At 38.4% G+C, this 21,451-nt stretch overlaps 1 protein-coding gene across 4 annotated transcripts in view; it reads right to left on the reverse strand.

The window, feature by feature from the left end:
* USP6NL (USP6 N-terminal like) overlaps nt 1–20,735 on the reverse strand; it is a 119,735-nt gene extending 99,000 nt beyond the window's left edge. The window contains exons 1-4 of one of the 4 annotated variants that reach the window (XM_015628421.3): nt 20,629–20,726; nt 19,367–19,429; nt 18,418–18,489; nt 15,490–15,579 (exon numbers count right to left, since the gene is read on the reverse strand). In XM_015628421.3, coding sequence (XP_015483907.1) covers nt 15,490–15,493 — 4 coding nt within the window. In that variant the 5' untranslated portion in view covers nt 15,494–15,579; nt 18,418–18,489; nt 19,367–19,429; nt 20,629–20,726. Of the gene's footprint in view, nt 1–15,489; nt 15,580–18,417; nt 18,490–19,366; nt 19,430–20,628 lie in introns of all 4 variants that reach the window. The other 3 variants (XM_033514306.1, XM_033514305.1, XM_015628420.3) reach the window with 3 other exon arrangements.
* Nucleotides 20,736–21,451: the final 716 nt, after the last annotated feature.

Here is a 21,451-nt window from a genome sequence, read left to right on the forward strand (position 1 = left end):
CCTGCCTTCCTCAACATGAACAGTTTCCAAAGTTGGTATGCACAGTAGTTTCCCTCTCCTCTTTATTGGGGCAATTGGCATGTAGAAAAAAACTAAAAAAACTCGCAAAGTTTTAAAATAATTTAGGAAAATGTAAACAACATTCCATATGCAATGTAAAAAAAAATGGTGCAAGTCTGAAGCAAGCATGGTAAATAAATTTCAACAAATCACTGAAACTTTGAAGAATTACACAGTAAGCTTGGTGGCTGCTATTTGTTTTTCCTCAAATCAATTTATACACTAAGACAGCAACACTAAAGCTGGTTTAGTATAGAGGCAGTTTCAAAAAGACTCCTAGAAATAAGACACACTAAAATGAGTTAAACTGTATAATTTCATCTGTTACTCATGAGTCAGAACTTGGTTATAGTTCACTCTTATCTTTGACTGATACTGAACCAACTGATACTTCCATACAATCTGTCACTACAACTGCCACCTCTCAGACCACACATCCTGACAAAACACCCACAGTGGCAAGGATACACCAGATGGAAGTTCACAGCAATTCTGACACAGATACACAAGGTGAACCACAAAGAAACCATGTCATAAATTTAATGTAACAATTTGAGTCAATTCTGTCTGAGAAAAAAGTAGTCCTACATATTCAATACATAGACCACGGATCTCTGCCAAGCATTTTTCTTCTTCAACAGAGAGCTTGCTAAGCAATATGTGCTTAGCTTGATGATCTTGGATTTTGCTTTTCTTCCTTGACTTCAAAATTTTAGGGAATACAGAAATCATGTACATGTTATAAACCTGATCAAAGACATTGGTATTGGACATAAGAGTTAACCAGGACAGGATTCTATGGATCACTGTGTACAGCCCTTGATCCCTCCTAAGCATAATAAACAAAATGACCTGCATCCTGGTTAGTCAGTTATCATAATTCAGAATAAAAATGTTTCCGTTAACGTAATTATAATTAACTGATCTTTGGAAGCAGTTCTTTTTCAAGAAGCATATTGCCAGAAGGTAACACATTTATAGCACAAATGATGCTGCAGAAGGATTGCTCAGTGGGTATTTGTCAAAGGTATTTGACAGGGGGCGGGGAAGACCAGAATTTAAGTCTGAGGAAGACTTATTATTTTCTGTTTCACTCTCTTCTTCTAATCTGTAATGTTTACACATTCACAGCATTCTGTCTAGGCTACAAAAACACTGTCAAGAACCCCCGGCATTTTCCCAGGCAGCACTGCAGCTACCCAAAAAGCGCCTGCTTGTTGTGTCCTCATTTACAGAAAGACATACAAGCTACTAACAGAAAAAAACCCAACCCACTGCAATGGCTCAAGGGCTTTTATTCACAGGAACAACAGCCCTGCACACATTAAAGTTGAAATACAAAGTTACTGTCACTGTTCTTTTTCCATCTCTTATCAACCTGAAATGTCCAGAATTCACATATTCTGCACACTGATTGTTCCCAACATCTCTGCAGAAACCTGTCCATATCTGGCTTCATCATCCTCCCCTGTGTTCCCCACAGCCAGAATTATGTCCTTTTCCGTACCTGCTAGACTCCACACATATCTAAGATGCCAAGCTTTCAGGCCTGACACCCGAGGGAATGGAGAGCCCATAACAAAATGGGCAGGAATGGTCCTAGCTCAGGGCAGTTCTGCCACTAATGTTTCAATGGCAGTGGGATCAAGCCTCAAGTTCTCTAGAAAGCAAATTAAATACACAAACCACTTCTGGTGACGTTAGTTCTGCAATAGAGCAAAGTCTGACATTAGAGGCAGGAGAAGAGGATTTACAAGAGAGCAGAGTGCATTTGCTCTTTGGACCCTCCTTTCTAGGCTGTAACACCCAGAAGGAGTTTCAGCACGGTAAAAGTCAGCAGGGCTGTCTGTAACAGGGGCTGTAAAAACTCCAGTGCCATCAAAAGTGAGGGCACCTGCTCTTAATGACCCATTGGAATGTTTGCTTCAAAAGCTACAGTTTCAGAAACCACACATGGCACAACTGCTTCATCGTCCCTCCCATCTCAGCAAAGGAGCTCAGAAAATGATTTTTTCATCTGGAATCACTATCTCATAAGCAGGATAGAAGTTTTCAAGAATAGATTAAAAAATTAAGGAAATACAAATCAGGCATCAGGGGAAATATTCTTTAAAAATCAAATAAAAGGAGGAGTATATTATAAGAACATTTGCATAGTCCTTTCACAAAAAAACCTGCTTATTTCTTGCAAAAACAATGAATTTAGATAAACTCTATTCAGAGCTAAGGCAAATAAATACCTTAACTATCCCCAGAAACATTTTATTTTATGATACTCCTCTCTGACTTTTCTTGTCACAACTGGTCTTCAAATTGTTATCTCAAAACAATTAGGCATTGAGCTCTAAGACAGGCAATATATCATAATAGAAATTATTACTACAGCTGCTATGAAGTAGGCTATCTATTGTTTATCACTAATATTTTGAATTAATTTTCCAATCTCTGAACTGAAGCCTACAGTTTTCATTAAGTTTTCAATAATCTACTGTAGTTGGATGAGAATTCTAGAGTTCCAGATCAATAACTAACTGTCTGCATAAATCTCTGAAACTTTAAATTCTTAATCTTCATTATTTTCTAGAGATCATTCTTTGAAGCATGAACGAGGCAAAAAGAAGAAAAGCTAAAGCTCTCATGAATTCCTGTGTGAAATTCTGACAGGCTTTCTTGTAAAAATGTTTGCACCAGTGACAGAATGCCATTTATTATTCAGGAGCTCATTTTTCAAAAAATTACTGCTTTTGGCTATGCATTTTACAAGGCATCAATAAAGATAAATAAACGTCCTCACTGTCTTCTCAATGGTCCTTAGAGTCAGTAACTGCTTAATCCAACAGAATTTGCATCTACTTAGGAATATTTTTTTCTTCATTTCTAGCACGTTTGCTACCAATTTTAAAGCATGAAACTATGGCTGCAGTTTTTAAAAGAAACTGATGCAAATCTAGGAGCCCTATTTAGAAAGCATTTTCTTTGGAAGAGAAAGTAGCTTGATCTAAAGGCTGGAAAAGCAATAATTTCAAGAGAAAGCTTTTTTTTTAAGTCTGTTTTTCTCTACACTTTAAACATAAAAGAAAGCTGTTCATAAAATTCAGATGATGGAAAACTTCAATAAATGGTCAATGAAAATAATTCTACCTGTTCCAGGAAAAAAAACTACAAACCCAAAAGAGAAAAACAAATGCTGTAACTGGGGAAAAAAGGGAAGACAGGAAAACACAGGGCCACATTCCACAGACCTTACTGCACAAAGTGAAGGAAAACTACACATTGCACGATCCCATCCCTGCTCAGTGCTCTCACTATCACCCCTCTTGCATCAGTTTTCACCCCCTCAGCTCTTGCTACAATACATTTTGCAAGTGGCTCTCGACTGTAACAAGACAGACAGCCAGTCTCCCAGGCAGCCACAATGAAGCCAAGGGAATGCCCAAGTAGATCACTTTTATCACCCTGATAACAGACACTGGACACTAATGGAGATCAGTATCAGAAGTCTGTGCTCATGTAAGTCTTGATGAACTCTTCCAAAAAAACCATTTACAAAAAGGAAAAAAGCATGTATAAGTGCACAATTTATTTTTTCTTCCCAACAAATGTATTTTATACCTGTTACCCCCATGAGAAAAGGGTACTGCTTCATCTTTGCTCCTGTATTTTCTGTAGAACTGTAGACTCAGACATACAAGTGTATCTAAACTGCACCATTTAGCAACACTTCATGGGTTAAATATCTAAGAGCTTTTGGAACCCTTTAAAGACCTGGCAAAAGGGATAGCTCAAGATGTGGTGCAGAATTCCTTAGATACAGAGGTACTCATGTCTTTTGTATCTATGTGATTAGGATTGTATTTAGTAAGGTACAAAGCATTAAGAAAATGAGTAAGAACAGAATCACAGATTCTTATTATTGAATCTTCCAATTAATTCAATTTCTTCCTCCTCACACTCACACCATGTCCTTCAAAGGCCAAAAGGTCACTTTACAAGGCTCATGAAACAGTCAAGAAAGCAACAACAAAGCAAATGGAATTCCACCACCATCTCCCCAAAAAAAATGTTGTAGCTAAACAGTCCATTTTAAATGATTGATAAAATATTGTTTGGTGGGGTTTTTTTTTAAACAGAAGGAAGAAAGAAGATGGTAGTACAAGATCTCATCTCAGTGAATGCACGCATCCCACAGGGTTTCACAGTCTTAACCATATTAGATGGCAAGTTTTCACATAGCTTTAGCTGCAAATGAAGATTTTTCTGAGGAAAAAAAAAGTTTAATCCTAGAAGTCTTTCTTGCAATTACAATGATAAAAACTACTTAAAAGTATATTTCCCAATAATATGCAGTATTTCCTGCATTTGCAGCACTTCAAACAGAATATGCCACAATTTTATACTGACTGGATTTGGCTCATGACTGTAGTGATAATCAACAAATTTATCTTAAGCTAAAGGGTATCATTAAATGTTCTGTCAAACCTAAGAACACAGAAAGAAGCCACACTAGCCATTAAAGATTTTTTCTGTTTTGCAATATTAAACAAAAATCAAAACTATTACCGTCTTACATGTGCTAATACTAAAGTCAAAGTACATTCATTAGTTTAATCAGGCATAGACTGATAAAAGTGAATGTATGTTCATTTCAAAGAGAGAAGAAAAATAAAAACTTTGCTTTTCATTTAAACCCTTACTTGGTTTCCTTTTGAAGAGGATATGAATGAGACTAATAATCTTGTACCTTCTGGAGGCAAAGAAAAACTAGAAAATTCTATGCACTGCTATTTGTTAGTGTGATTAAGTCCTTCACTGCATGTACATTTCTACACTGATATTAAATCCAAGCAATAAAATGCAGCTGTAGAGAGGCACCAGGAAGAACATCAAACCTTATTAGTCCACTGCAAAATACACACTACGTTTATTAAGCCCATGTATTTGCAGCTTGTGCAGTAAATGGTACACAGCATGGTTTTCTGTCTCTGCAAGAAAAATCAAAATTTTCAAGTTTTTGAATACTCAATACTAGTAATAGGCTAACCTAACACTAAGGTGGCATCTAATCCCACAAATGCAATCTACCTTATTGATGAAAATACTATTTTGAAGAGACACAGTCAAAGGAAATTCAACATTTCAAAAGTAGCCAATTGAAATTCACCCAAAGGTCACACAGAGCACAAGGGAAAAACCCTCCTTTAAAAGGAAATGTACCTGGGTCTATTTGCTTCCTGCAGTTGTGTTCTAATGGGAGACACCATTACCTGTTCACTTTCAGACTTCTATGTCCTTCTATGTTCATTCAGAAATGCAGTCTTTCAAAGCAGATTTCAACTAACATGTTTTAAAAATCCAAGATTAGCACTTGAATATAACAATCACTAATTGTGACTACTCAAGGTTAATGCTAGAGCTATATCTGAGATGTTTTCGAAGCAGTTGGATGCAGCTACCTTCATGGTTATCTCTGTTTTTCCTCTGTTCTTAAATCTGGATTTATTCAGTGCACTGTAACGAGCAGGACCCACTTTGTATCTGATCCTATTTTCCATAAAAACATATAAATGCTGCTCTGTTCAAGAGTTCTATTCCCTCATCAATGGAAAAATGGTGAAAACATTTGGCCATCTGAGACTTCTTTAGTCAGCTTCACCTTAAGACAATCAATTTATCCAAATGAACAATGTCTTTCCTACTTATTCCATTAACAAGAACAGAGGAACCTACTAACACTGTCCCAGTTTTAGCAGATGGAAAACTGTAATATATTTATTGTTCTCTATGTTCTCTGCAGCTGCAGAGAACGTAAAATTATGCCAAGTTTCAGCCAACAACTGCCATGGTCCAGACAAGAAGGGTCATCACTCTACCCAGTATTACATTCAGGCAATGCAACTTAGCATTTTAACTCCCACTGGCACTATACCAGTGCTAAAGGAACAGAAGTGCCATCATCCCCCCATGCAGGGGATCTATCCTTGTTAAATTTCACTGGATAACACCCAGGTAACCAGGCCTTGCTATTTCATCCTGTAAGTCCACTGAATATACAGTGCTAAACAAAAACACAAATTGTGTTAGTTCTCCTAAATGGATGTTCCACTTAATGATTGATTGCATTAAGAAAAGGGGGGGAGGAACCTCTCAAGAGCCTTACAGTGAGTTTCACATAAATATTATTTCTTTTCGTTTGTTTTAATGCACAAGGAATAAATAAACACTAAAATGTCACTAAAAGTGACTCATTAGCTTTTGCTCTAAAAGGAAAACTTTCCTACCACATTCTTAAATAAAAACATACAAATATTTTTGTCACTGCTTCTGACATAGAAGGTGGGGCAGGGAAGGAAGTGGGGAGGAAATAAAAAGCAAAATTGACACTTTGCAATTTGTTCCTCATCTTTTTACAGCAAGCAACAACCAAATTTTTTCTCTCCTGTTCTCCAAGACCATGACATCCTTCAAACATTCTTACAGTAATTTGATGCAACTGGGGAAGAGAGGAAGTTAAAAGTTTGTCTAGTTATTGTGGCCAGATAGAAAATGAGCTGTAACTTTGCCAAAGCTCCCAAGGCAAACAGGGTCTGTAAAGCAGCCTGACCACAAGCATGGCTGTAGGACAGCATCACTCCAGGAATTAAGCGTTGGAGATGACACTTGTGGGCTGCAAAGTTAAATCTGGGGGAGTGCAGGAAAGGAAGGTTACACCAGTACTGTTTGTACTCCTTGCACACAGTAGCACCACAAAATAAAACTCCTCATGTAATGCTGTATAAAACTCTACTACAAAGAAAAAGAGAAGGAAAAAGCTTTATATTGAATGCAGCAGAACATTCTGGTGAGAGACTTACTTCCCTATGTCCCTAAAAATTCTGGCAAGTCTGACTTGTGCTCAAAAGAGCTCTGAGTAAGGCTTTCAGCACTCCACCACAGAATTAGGCAGGTTTTCAAAGAGCTTTTCAAGGCTAAAACAGAAAGACCGCATTCAAGAATCCTCTCCTATGGCAAATCAAAGTGCTTTATTAAAACAAAGTGCCCTTTTACATTAGTGATCTGTTAGATTAATGACTGCCCTGGCCAAAAGCACTGAGGTTCTACAGTGTGTTGGTATGCCTTCCATTCCGGAGACCATTATGTTACACAAAATAAAACTGAGGAAAAAAAGGAAAAGAAGAAAGAAAACAACACATCACACCTCCTTTCCAAACCAGAAGAACTTGGGAGTTCTATACAGCTTTGTGCTTGCTTCAGAAATTTTGAGCAGGATAGGTCCAAGTTTACTAACAGCCTTGAAAAAAATTCCAGTGCTATCTTGCCCATCTCCCACGTAACTTCAGGAATTAAAGTATCTCAATTACAGGGGAGAGGGTCCTCTGCAATGAGAGCTTTAACAAGCCTTATAATCAGCTGATTGATAGGATATCACCTAAGTGCAACTACTTTGTTACGACAAACATCTGCAACCATCCTTGTAAACAGTGAAAGAATAACAGGCTGGAGAGTTTAAGTAAAGAGGTTAAATTTAAACAAATACAGAGCCAATAATTTCACTGACATTACTTACATAACCCTACTTCTGGCAACAACCCCAAATACTTTCCAACTGTATTACAAATCAAAGTTGTTTCCTATCAGGAGTTGGGTAAAGCATGTCAAAATAGTTTTTCTTGAAACACAGTCAATTTAGCTTAAAATAACCACACATCTTTTAAATCAAGGTGCTTTGTTTCTTGAATATGAACATCAACATAAAATGAGACTACAGCTCAATTATTTTTCCTATCTGTGATAAAGTTACACCACCGAGCAACAGTACTTCACTTGTCCTACACATGGCTGCATATTATTCAATCATTTGCATGGTAAGTGAGAATCAACATGACTCACGACAGGCAAGGAAAGTCTGTGAACACCTCATTTAACACTGCTGTTGGGAAAGTGCCTCTTTAGTCCATTTCTAATCCTTCGTCCCATTCAGCTGTTTTGTGAATTCTTTGATTCAACAGGAAATAACACCACCATCAGGGAGCTTAAAAGTGCAGCCTCTAAAAGTTCTCCTACAGTAACTGCAATATTTGTTCTGTGACTACGCAGTGCCTTATGCAGAGAAGGACGTGAACACCCAAACATCTACATTTGTAACTGCTGCTTTTCATCTGTATTTTAGTTGGGAATTTCTGCATCCTTCCCCCTTTGGAATGTACTTGAATACCACCCTCAACTTATCACAGGATGAATAGGATCCCAGAAATATGAATTGCTTACATAGTGGCAGATACTTGATACTCACTTCAGAGAACAAGGTTACAGTGTTCTTGTGCTACTCACTACTCCCGCTGCAGGAGCACCAAAGACCCACGATAAAGGCATCATTATGCAATGTTCTATATAAAGGAGCACAGAAAGAGGCCCAAAGACTAAGATTTAAATAAAAAAATATGTAGTGGGAGAATATTATCATGCCGAAGGCATGTACTCCTGTATATGCCAATTAGTCATAATAATTAAGCACTCCTTACTGGCCTTACTGACTTACTCCAGTCAGAACACTGAGGCAGACAAATGTCAAAAGATTACGCTCCTTTATTTATAAACACATAAAAAAAAATAATATATTTTATGTAGATATATAACTTTACATTGTAAAGAGAAAATAATTACGTAACAGATATCACAAATAAAACATGTAATGAATGTTTAAATATACATAAATAACTATCATAACCATCTTTCTATTGTCCTTGTTGTTTTAGAGATACACACAGCTAGAGTATCATAAAGTAAATAATTTGTAAATAATCCAACCATAATTTCCAGTACAAACTTGTCAGAATAAATGTGCAAGTGCCTGAAAAGGACACAACTGGGGAACAGTGTATCTATACGAAACCACTGGAACTTCAACAACATTAATGATGGCAATTTTCCTGCCACAGCTCTCCTGTCAGCTCAAAACTAACAATAGTCTCCAGCCAGTGCCAACATTTTGGTTTACAAACAGAAATTACATCTCTTTAAAAGTAGGTGTCATGTTGCACTAATTTATTTAGAGAAGCCCCATCAACCTGCCAGCAAAAAGCCCAAATGAAAGAAGATAGATTTGAAGTTTCCTTTATGGAAACAGAAATTAAGATATTAAAAAAAAAAAATACTAAAAAACACTTCTAAAAATATAACACTTTTAAAAAAATATTCAGACAATGTATCAGAAATTAATTACAAATTTGACTTTACTACACATTAATTTAAATTAAAATGTAATTATTAGACAATACCTCTTTGTTAGTAAAGCCCTATAAAAAGTGACATTACTGAACTTGAACCTGCAGACAGATTCTGGATGTGATGAATACATTTTTGGAAACTGCAACCGCCTGCAAAGATGCAACTTCATTTCTGACTATGGTGATTGAAGACTTACTTTGTTTAAGTAAATACATGACAGAAAAAAAAAATCAAAAATTGTTTATCTGCCTCTTTGACCTAAAAATAAATTTTAAGTGCAAGGGAAGCAACAACTTACCAGCCATAAATATCCTAAAAAGTGACCAAAAATAAAGGAAGGATAATGAAAACAAATTCAAAAATTAATTTTAAATCTGTTTAAATACAGACAAATTTCAAAACGCTTCCATTTGTGTTCTGATATATTTAAATAGCCGTACCATGAGCAAAAAATAAAAAAATCCACAAGGCCTGAGAAGCCACATCATTACATCAATTGAATAAAAATCCAATATAATAAAATGCAAATATCAAAACAACAAATTTCTTCTAATATGCCTGCATTTCCCCCATGTGATGCATCAGTTTTGTGCAAAGTATTTGAGTTTATATTTCATTGCTACTCATGCACCCTGTGTACTCAGAGGAGCAGTTTAATTACAGTATTGGTGAGAAACTGGGTCATCCAAGATCTGATTAGCCCTCTGGAGATGCCTCTCCTTGCTTAGCACAGAGGAAGCCCAAGATTACCACATTCCTGAACAACTTAAGCTATAGTTCCATGAACACTTCCAGCAAGGGAAAAGCAGGATTTACCAGAATCTCACCCACAGATCACTGATCCCCACCCCTGCACTGCTCTCTCTGCAGGGCAGCAGTGCAACCATGGACACAGCTACCTAGGCAAGAGCTTAGGGAGCCCACCCAATTCCAGTCAGCCTCATGAATGCTACTGTAACAAGGAATAATGCAGGAATTCAGGCAGGCAAAGGACACTGACCCATTACTGGAGTGAGTAACGTTTTAAAGAGGTCATGAAACTTTAAGACCCTGAGTTCAGCCTTGGCTCCTGCTGCCCAGACCTTTCTAATGAAACTTCATTCAAAATTCCCTTGTTGAGACCATACAGGTTTCTCTAACTCATTAATTCTGATCTCTGAATCTCTATTTTGAGTAAGAAAATTAACTCCAGCCCAGTTGCTGACAGTCTCACCAGGTACAAGCTGAACTATGAAGAGGAGATGGAGCAGCAAGTAACAATACCCCAAGAAAACAGATCTGAAAAGTAAACACAGAAGTGTAACAGTGAGGCAAGACCAGGAGACAAGTTCTCCTACTACAAGATTCCAGAGCCAAACAACAACATGTCTTTTTCGTGCTTCAACACCCCACTGTAAAAAAGTTAATAGTGTACTACTACATCATCCAAATTCTCATGTGTCACTACAGTTACAGCGGTGAATTCCCTTTACAGTTTCAATAATAATTCAATAATAAAAAATAAATAAAGGAGAAAAAATTAAATAAACACTGATATTATCAATGAAGCAATTTTTAGGGGGTCACTAATATACAGTAGTTTACTGTTTAAGAGTCTTATGGGTTTCCTTTTCACATAGCTGAGTTGCAGGGGAGTTACTATTATTTAACTCTTAAAATTTTTACAAATATATCACAAGTCTTCAAGGCCACCTTTTGCAAATCTGCATTATGGCTCTTTGTCCCCTGTATCCAACAACCCTTTATTATTCTGACCTTCAGTTTTTCATAGAGAATTATTATTTCAAGTTTCAGCAAAAATAACCCAGGAGACACAATAGCTTCTTCTCTACTTCTCAAGTCACAGTATTTATAAAGATTAGAAGACAGCTGTGCTGTGAAATTACAATTGTGAAAACACTTCACTAACTGTAGCTTCAAGCTTACATTTCATGACTAGGCTTTCAGGGTTCATGGTTCAAAAATAAACCAAAAAGCTATCATCTAACATAATAATCTGACATCCTTTAACTATTCGTTATTACATATTGTAAAAGTATTTTAGTTTACTTGTAAGCTTTCCTTCCCCAGCATGCAGTCATCTCAGTGAATCAGAACCTAGACTTTTTCCTTTCTTTCATTCCATTTCAGCTCACTGCAAAGAAGTGATGACTACAAAGACTCTTGCACCAAATCATTCAGCTTTAAAATTATTTGCAACATTTTACCCACAATACGTAAAATGCACAGCCACCTACACTTCAGGTAAAACAAACAAAAAGTCTGTCTCACAGTGTTTATTTTATGAACAGTTTGACTTGGTCCTCAGTTCACTACAGATTTATTCTGATACACCAGGAGAGGAGATTGGGGATGAGGGGGGAAAATGAGCCAGCCTTAACTCACAGACCTTCCTTAGGACAGGGAGCTCTACAGATGCCCAGAACACTTTGCTCAGCTGCAAGCACAGAAATAATAACATGTAGAATAGTTTGGGTTGGAAGGGAACTTAAAATCATCCAGTTCCAATCCCCCTGCCATGGACAGGAGCACCTTCCACTAGACCAGGCTGATTCAAGCCCCATCCAGCCTGGCCTGGGGAGTCTCACTACAGCACTGCACCTTCATCTGGCTGACCTAAAATGTTAAGGCTGACCTTAACATTTCTTTTAATTCCCAAGTTCCTTGTTCATGAACAGGGAAACTGACAGCAAAAACTATTTCTTTACATACACTATAAGAACAAAGAGGGGAAAAAAACCCAAACCCTATGTTTTTAGAAATCCCAAAACCATAAGGTTCCTCTGTGAACACAGACTAGAAAGCCAGAGCTGTAATGAGAGGTCAAGGTACGTAACCAACCATCAAACAGAAGCAGCCTTTAATCACACCACTGTGGGCTTGATTTGAACTGGTGAGGCAAAAACTGCCCCAGTCATTACCAGGCCACACCAGTCATTCACAGAATGTAAGATTACATTGCACAGCATCTCTCAAAATGTATTCTCTCACCCTACCCTCAGTCAAACAGCAAGAAAACCTGAACTGATGGGAGTGAAGCACAAAGAAGCAGGTGAACTTCCCAACTGCATGCAGCATTAAGTTTTTAGTGTGTTAGAAATAAAACTAAAAGCAGAAAGACAAAGTCAGGAAAGAAATATTCTGTATTATAAATTGGCACTGCATCTTATACATTTAAGGGGAAAAAAATGAAGATGTCATCAGCTTTTTGCAATAGCGTGCACCAACCTTAAGTTTCACTGCAGCAGCTCAAATAATTTCATTGTACTGACCTTTCCTCAAAGGAGAAAAGCACAGGAAAATCCCGAGAAAATCCCCAAAAATAAAGAACAAAGTTTATATTATTAAGAATTTTCATGACACTACACATTTTCTGGCCACTAAATATCTGGAGAAAATGTAGATTAAATCAACTCCTTCTGTGGTGGGACATTGTAGGCAGGTTGCATCCACTAGGACTTCTCTGAAAAGTTATCTTTAAATACAAAACAAATCAATAATCAACTTCACTAAGCTACACTTGATACTATTGCAAACCCTTTAAGGATATGACCTCAGTGTCCTATAAGGCATACAATGGAAAAGCACAATTTCAAATACAAATCAGTCTTACCCTCATTTATGAAAACAGACATTTACAGAGCTATTCCACAGAAATAAAAGCCTTAATAGGGACTGACTCAGATTTAATAGATTTTTTTGTATTGTCCAACAACAAACTACCACCATGAATGGTAACTCTGCAATTCTGACAATGCTCTTCCTCAGCACGGGAAGATCCAGTACAACAGGATCCAAAGCATGCACTTACACATCTGGTAACTATTAAAAAAGTAGATCTCTCATTCACTTTAAAAAAAAAATAATCAATCATTAGCTTAAAAATAACCATGTGTGTGCTTTGGAAGTACCAGGATGTTAACAGATTTACTTCTACAAGGTATTTAAATAAAATAACAAGCTTTATGTAACAAATTTTATATGGTAAACAACAAATATTATATAGTAAAAATAACTTAAGTTCGTGAATAGAGTTGGCAAAAAACCCAAACAGATATGATCTGCTTCTGAAGAAATTTAATACAGATATTAGTAAAAGGATTTAATCATTTTAGGACTTAGCATCTAGCACAGCCCTTCACAAAGAACAATGGAAATACACATTGAATCAAGTACATCACAAGAAAATAAGAAGGATTCAATCATGTAGCCTGCACATAACAGCATTCTAGAGTTTTTAGTGACCTTCTGAAGGCTGAGATTACCTAATTCTAGATAGATTTTTTTGTTTGAATGACACTAGGTGATACACAATTTAGGAATACTAGAAATTCCCACCATTTTTAACACATCTAACTATTCTAGATGCCCACAGATTTTGTGAATAAGCACACATATACAGAACTATACAAATAAACAAAGCTTCATAAGATATGATTCTTATCTTATTGACTGAGATATTTAGGAAAGAGGAACATAAAACTAAGGGCTGTGCTTATAGTTCAAGTTTCTCTCAAGTGACCATAAACTAAGAAATTCAGCATCAGCTGAATATAAAACATCTAATCTTCTCTAAACCACATTTTTAAAGAGTAGCACGTTGTGTTGTGCCCTTGAAGCCCATCACACCACAGGCTTAAGCATCCACTCCACCACAAAAAAGCAGTGTCCTGCATTGAAGAATATCCGTTACTGACCACCACAAAAAGTACTGCCAAAATGCTGTCTTGCATTTGAAAAGGGTCTTCATTCTTCCTAATGAACAACTGAACCCTCCAGTCTGGAATCAGCTCAAAACTTGACCAAAACCAAGAGTGTTTTGCTGTGGTACTGTCTGTATGTGTTGTACCCAAACCAACATCATCACAGCAGCACCCTGGAAGTCACACTTAGCCCAGCAACCATGAGTCAGTTATTTGTTATGTGTGGGACTATACATAAGGCAATGACTACAGATGAAAAGCTCCATAAAACAAATGAAGGTTCACATACAGTGTTTGACAAATCAGGATATTCCAGTACTTGAATAACTGCCTGGAAAATTGTCCTCTATGCAATACAGCAAATACTTTAAACATCAGAAAGAAAACAAGTGTGAACAGCAACATGAAAGAAAACAGAAATAAATCTGTATAAAAACTATCTACACCAGCATGAACCCTATACTTTAGCAATTATTTTGGGCCTTTTTTTTGGTGTAATTTTTCCCTTTACCACATTTAGAAGTTATATTTCCTTCATCATTCTTTCTTATTTCCAGATGTCAAGAACAATCATTTTTCATTTAGTTTGACAAGAAATTTAACCAACAATTTTCTTTACTCACTTCCTCCCAGAAACTGAAATGGTCTTATTTTACTAACAAAGGCTATAATTATGCTATGAACAAGATGCCTTTCCTTCAGTATGTTCAGTACAGTTGTGTTGAAGATGAGCTACATTACAAATACAGGTCCTGTGCAAAAGAAGTTTTATCCTTATTTCTACGTGAGGCAAGGCCAAGTAACACTGCTGACAAAATTTACACTAAGAAGTCTCACATCTGCAAAATTTATGAGACCTTCAAATACTCAAAAGAGTTCACTAAAAAGAGGTTATCTTACCCATCTGATATGACCTAAACCAAAATTTCCACTTTCATCTTTTTTTTCCACCATAACAGACAAAGTCACAGATTTCTATGGCTCAGGTCATTCCAATACATGCCAGAATTCCTCTGGGATCAAACCTCTATACTGGAATTCCAGTAACATATTTATTTTTTTCCTATAAAATGAAGTCCATTCATTTTATGTTGGATTTTTACCAATTATTTTAATTCACTCAGCATTCAAAAATTTTGGAATTCTTAGCAAACCCAAGGCATTTTCCACTCAGAGTTACATGTTTTATTTATGCTGTATAAAACACACATCATCTTGTTACAGAACTCAACTTCTTGAAAATGAGACCAGAATCCAGCGAGGTCTTACAAAACACACATTGATCAAAAATCTGCCGATTAAAAATGGCACCTGCCAAATCTCAGCTATTTTTGGTTATTTTTACAGAATATTACAAATATTACAAAATTACAGAAAATTACAAAAATACAGAATATTTTCAAGGAATAACCACCCCTCAAAACCTACTACAGAAGTACAGTTCTTCTAAACTACAACCTAAGTGTTTCTTTTTTTTTCAGAAAGAAAGAAATCTACTTACTCATGACTGGAAACTTCTTTGTATATAATCCAAGACAGGTCTTGAAGCAAGGTATCTTGTTGGAGAAGGTTTCTCAGAGGTATACATGTCCTGAAGGTGGGAATAAAATAAAAATACAAATAATTTTTTCAACTTCAAATCACTAGAATATATGTTTACATATAAACTCTCTTTTCTGCTCTTTTCATCCTCCTTGTTAAAAAAAAAAAGGGAAAACAAAGATGTGTTTGTTATGACTGGGGAGCTTTAATGCTTATGGATATATTTAGCTGTTTACTGACTCAAAGTGTGCACCTTCTAACAATCACATTATAAACTTGTGTATGTGCTAAAAAAAAAAAAAAAAAGTGCTATAAAATATGTTTGTTATCTCCTGGGAGCAGTTAAAAGTACAAGACTACAACATGGATATAGTAACTGAAAATTCCAAAGTAGCATTTTCCTTCAGCAATCTCAGCTGGAAAAATGATGCAAAAAAAACCCCCACTTTTTAAAAAACAAGAAATGCAATTAAGATTACTAACAAGCACAAGCTGACACTGGCATCCATCATTTCCTTCTCAGAAACAAAACCTGAAAGTTACCATTTCTAGCAATTATAAACCCACAGTTCCATCAATTCCTCATCAATTTCAAGAAAAGGTACCCAAGTAGGGCAGATATGGATTCACTAACAATAAGCCTGGCCCTCCCTGAAGCCAAATATAGACGACTTAATCTCCAACAATGACAGCACAGCAAGTACATTTTGAAAAATTTATTATATAATCTCCCTCCTGCTGCTAAAAGCAAGTTTATACAAGTCTGATAGAACAGTTAAAGGAAAGAAACTTCACCTCACAGCTGAGATGAAAAGTAGAAAACCAACATACCTACTAAGCATACAGTTTTTTTCTAATACCTGCACAAATAGAGACTATCTGTAAATTAAGGAATATTATGTGATATACTTCCTCTTTTCAAAACCAATTAGAACCTGCTGAACCTCACCACCTGTGCTAATCCAGACAGATAACAATATATGCTGACTCAGATTTCAAGTCTCAACTCTCCTGATCTCTTCATGCTCAAGAAAGAATAAAAAAAGCTAAGTAAAATGCAAAAAGATATAAGAAGAGATGCAACTTTTCCTAAATTACAACTTCATGTAACATTTTCAGATCTACAGCACATGGCAAAGTAGTACAGGAACTATCACAGGACATTACAAGTAGGTTCCTTTATCAACTGCTAAAAACAATTTAAAAAATAAAATAAACTTCAAAGGCACGCACACCACAAAGAAAAGAAATTCAGGTGCCAAAAGGAAGCCTTTGGGCAAAGCCGCAGACTGAAAATTACAATCAATTTTTTTGCACTGAAAAAGTAACACAGGGAAGAGATTCAGTTAGGAAAGGAAGCAGCTGAAAAACTCCACACACAAACATTCTAAATAAGCAGAGATGAAGACGATGCTACAATCAGTGAAGGGCAACAGTTTGACCTGCAGGCCCTATCACCTTTCCATGAACGTCTGCTAAATTAAATATTAAAGCACACATATCTCAATCAAAAATTAAGTGTCTGTTAAAACATATCATTAGAACTGCAGCCTTGTCAGCTTTCTCTTGATTACTGGTGTCAAAATTAGCACATCTAACTTCCCTGACATTTAATTATTTACTGTGCTAATAACACTTACTATGTTAAGAACATCAAACAGATCATTTGGACCCCAAACTAGGTCCAAAACACTTTTGACCAGTTTCACACTATGTATGAGCCCAAATTCCTTTTGAATCTTATGCATAATCAACTGGAAGACCAGAGTTTGCCATTCAACTTGATTTTCCAAAGGCATATCTCACCTTAGATTTGTAAATAAGAACAATACTCTGTCCCTGAGACATCGTGTTACATGACATTTTATTGTGTGTATGTACAGGAAAAAGCTGTTCATTAGGAAAATACAAAACAGCAGCTCTGAAAACCACTTAGGGCTAATAATAGCATAATTATGCACCCTCATTGCTTATAAAAATCTCGTCACGTAACACTGAGGAAACAAGATGGGGATGATACAGAAGCTCTGTTCTACCTAAATGTGTGAAAAGTGAATGCTCCAGTGCACCACAGCAACCTGACCTCCGACTCCCAGCCCTAAAGTGCTACTCCTCTACTGCCTTCAGTGTCTAAATATTTTGTTTAGCTATTGCTAGCATCTGTTTAGCAGGCAATGCAGACTTGTGGTAAATTCAGTTGTTCTCTGAAATAACACTATGTTTATGTTTTATATCATTTCCCTTGCAAGTAGCTTTTTTCAAAAAGTAAAGTTTTCTCTTTCATCTGTAATTTTGAGTACAACAATAGCAGGCAATATTCAAAGTCAATACCACTACCAAATAGCACAAAAAGCAAATACTACTACCACATAGCAGACAGTCCGTGCTGTCTATTGCATTGCAACAGCAATGCCGTTTTCCTAGGGATATGAGTTAGAAACTAAACTGTCTTCACTTTGCTTTCTCAGCCAACCTGATTAATTTCAATGCTTGCAGGGATCTCTCCTATACAGAAACACTACCAACTACTACCAAACAGAAAGACTTTTAGTTTTTCAGTGTCTTTCTGAAAGATACCATCTTGGAAAAACTTTTAATTCCAAACAGTGCCTGATACTCTTTCTGCTTTCCCTTGCAATCAATAAGGCTATAATAAAAAATTAAAAAAAAACACCAACCCACACCTTTGATCTTTGTCTTCCTGAAGATCTAACCCTTGTATTCTACCCCATGTTTCCTCTAGTGACACACATTTACTCACTCTTGGGAGTATCTTCAGTAGCTGTGAAACCACTGGCATTTTAGCTGAGATTTGAAAGGAATACCTGCAGTGAGCGAAGCTCTTTGCAACTTCAAATTCACACACACTTATAATACATTCAATTACCTGTTTCCATAGCTGGTGTCAGGTCTCTTTTTTATCCAATACTCTGTTTCAGGATAATTAGCAGGAGCCAGACTGCAAGCAAATTACAGCATATTGTACTTCTATGCAGTATGACTCTACCCAGAGAAGAGATTTTCCTTTAAGTTGGCAATTAAAGATTCAGGTCTAGCCTGTGTATGTTACTGTAATAATAGCTGTTTAACTTAGATAGTAAGAAGTTAATATTAAGAACTTATACCCCCAGTTCCCAAGAACCAGGAATCACAGGAGCAGCATGTAACTGCACTGCTTAAACACACGAAGACAAAACAGTCTGAAAAGAGCCTGCCCTGCACAAATCAGTATTTTAGTGTCATTTACCATCTTCTTTAAACCAAAGGTTATGGCTCCTCACAGAAAACAGACTGAGATTTTAGTGCTGAGAAGCACTATGTTTTAGAGTTGCAGATAGCTGGCTGCCCAAACATTAAGTCTGAAACTGGCGGTTTCTGCGCTGTATAATCAGAGGGCAGAGAAAAAGCTGGTTAAAAGGCAGTTCTACTAAATACTTATTTTACACTGCATCTCAGCTGAATTAACTTAGAAGTTATAATCAGAAACAACAAAAGTTAACAAGGAGCAAAACTAAGTCACTTCAGAGCAGTTATTAAAAAAAAACACAACAAAAATGCCTAATATAGCACCAAGCCTCTGAGCACCCCAGCTCAGTAAAATGCGCCAGACAGCACAAATGCACAATTCACAACAAAGTGAAATTGTTACTGTTTCAGAACCTACACAGAATCACTGACTGGCCACAGATGAGGAAGCACATGGAAGTACAAATGAAACAAGCCCAACGACACACCCTCCTTTGTTCATAGCAGGAATATTTACACTACAAAGCGTTGAGGCAAATCGCCTTTAGTTTCAGGCACTGCTGATTGGCCGCTGCGTTTAATACACTCACGCCTGGTATAGCTGGAGTTTCGACTGTCACACAGCAGCTCTAGATTGCAGGGCACGCAGCAAACTAGAAAACCATAGAAAACAATTATTTAATATAATTATCCTAACTGAAATCATCCTCCACAAGATACATTTGTTGTGAACAGGGCAGATGTGTATTTGTTTTCACTCCGCTGTAATTCAGTGAAAGCTGAAAATCAGCTCCCCTCACAGCCAACTTTCAGTGCAGCTGCCTCCTACAAGCAGCAAATGGCACGAAGAAAGTTATTCTCGAGCATATGCGGGTGAACAACTGGTACAGGAGTTTGGACATAGTTACTTTTAAGTCACCACTTGACTCTCGTTCAGCTGGCAGTTCAGTGGCTTCGGTGGTTTTCTACAGGCAGCCACCCATGCCACAGAAAGAACCTGAAACACCTGATAATAACTGGCTCTTTGCTAGCAGTCTCAGCGGAGGCTGAGGGAAGGAGAGGGCCCCGGAGCTCCAGGGCTGAGCACAGCCTGGGGGACGCGCTCTCTCCCAGCCCACTGCTGCCAGCCTGGCACTTTCCACCACATACCTTAAGTATTAAAAAGAGCAGAGGAGAGAGCAGGTACAGAGAGAGCAGCCGTGCCAGAAAGTCACGTTAAAGGGTTCAGCCATCGAAATCCTCCGTGCTCCCGACTAGGGTGGCACTGTAGCCTCCCACATGGCCAGTAAACGGGGGCTTCAAGGAGGCCCCAAGTGCCCGACCTACAGACGTGACTCCCTCAAGCACACACCCGCACACAGGCGCTCCAGCCCCGCTCTGACTGCCGCCCCTCACGCCGCCACACCTCACTCCAACCTCACAATGGGATCGGGGGCATCTCCCCGGGCTTCCCCCGGGGTCCCCCAGCACTCCCGGCTCCGCTGCGTCCCGCAGCCCCTGTCGCCCCCCACGCGCCACCCCCTCCCCAGCAGAAAGAGCAGAGAGCCTCCAAAAATGCACACACCCCTCCGCCAGGAATGGAACAGTCCGTGCACCCCAGTACCCTGCCGGAGCCGGCTCCCGCCACTTCCACCTCCCTGGCCCTGCGGGGGGTGCGCGCCCCTCCTGGGGGAGGATGGTAGCGCCCGCCTCCCCTCAGCCGGGAGACACCCGCCCGCTTCAATGGAGGGTCCGGCGTGGCGCCTCCACACACACACACACGCGGCCCCCCCCGGACCCCCGCAATGGACTGGTCCAGCCGGCCACCCCGGGGCCGCACAATGGCCGAAGCAGAGTCCCGGCTTATCCTTACCTTTGCTCGGCTTCCTCCTCTTCCCGAGGCCTCCCTCCGCCGCCTTCCCCAGAGGCGCGTCCGTGCTCGCTGCCCCGGGACCGGCGGCCTCCGACCAGGAAGTGCCCCGATGTGACACCGCCGCTATGGAAACCCTCCCCGCCCCCGCCCCCGCCCCTCCCACAAGGCTGACCCGCCGTGGCCGCCATCTTGGGCTCGGGACGAGGCGCCTGGCCGGGGCCGCGAGCTGTTGTGGGGAAAGAGGGAGCAAAAGCACAAAACAGGCCTGGTGCCGCTCAGAACCTCCTTGGCTGTGCTATGTGAGCTGCCAAGGCCCTCAGTATGGACACCCATTCTCTTGTGTCCAGTTCCGGGCTCTTTAATGTGACACCAAAAACATTGCGGTAAATCAAAATCCCAAACTCTTTATTTTATAGTATTGGGGGGTAGGCGTTACTTTATTCCCAGCTAGGGTGCATAGCAGGTAACTCCAGCCACCTGCCCTCCATTTCCAAAATTTTCACTCACACATTTTCAGTAAACAAATTATTGTTTATTGGTTCTAAATGGTGTCATTCTCTTCATTAATTACTATTCTATTAGTTAGTGGTTTCTTGTTTCTAGTGCTAATTAGTCCACATTTTTCAGCCTTTTTATCATTTTTTTTCCCCAACAGAGTCTACAGTACTTAGGTTGCAATGTCTTTGTTAGTTTCTTCTGGTTACTCTAATATGTCCTTGGAGGGCCATAAATTTTGGATCCTTGGTGTCCAGCTTGCCTTTGTTCTTTGAAGCTTATCCAGGTTAGTTTAGCAAAACTGAAAGTTTCGGTGATCTAATAAGTC

This window comes from Parus major, chromosome 1A (genome assembly GCF_001522545.3).
Source record: "Parus major isolate Abel chromosome 1A, Parus_major1.1, whole genome shotgun sequence".
Lineage (NCBI taxonomy): Eukaryota > Metazoa > Chordata > Aves > Passeriformes > Paridae > Parus > Parus major.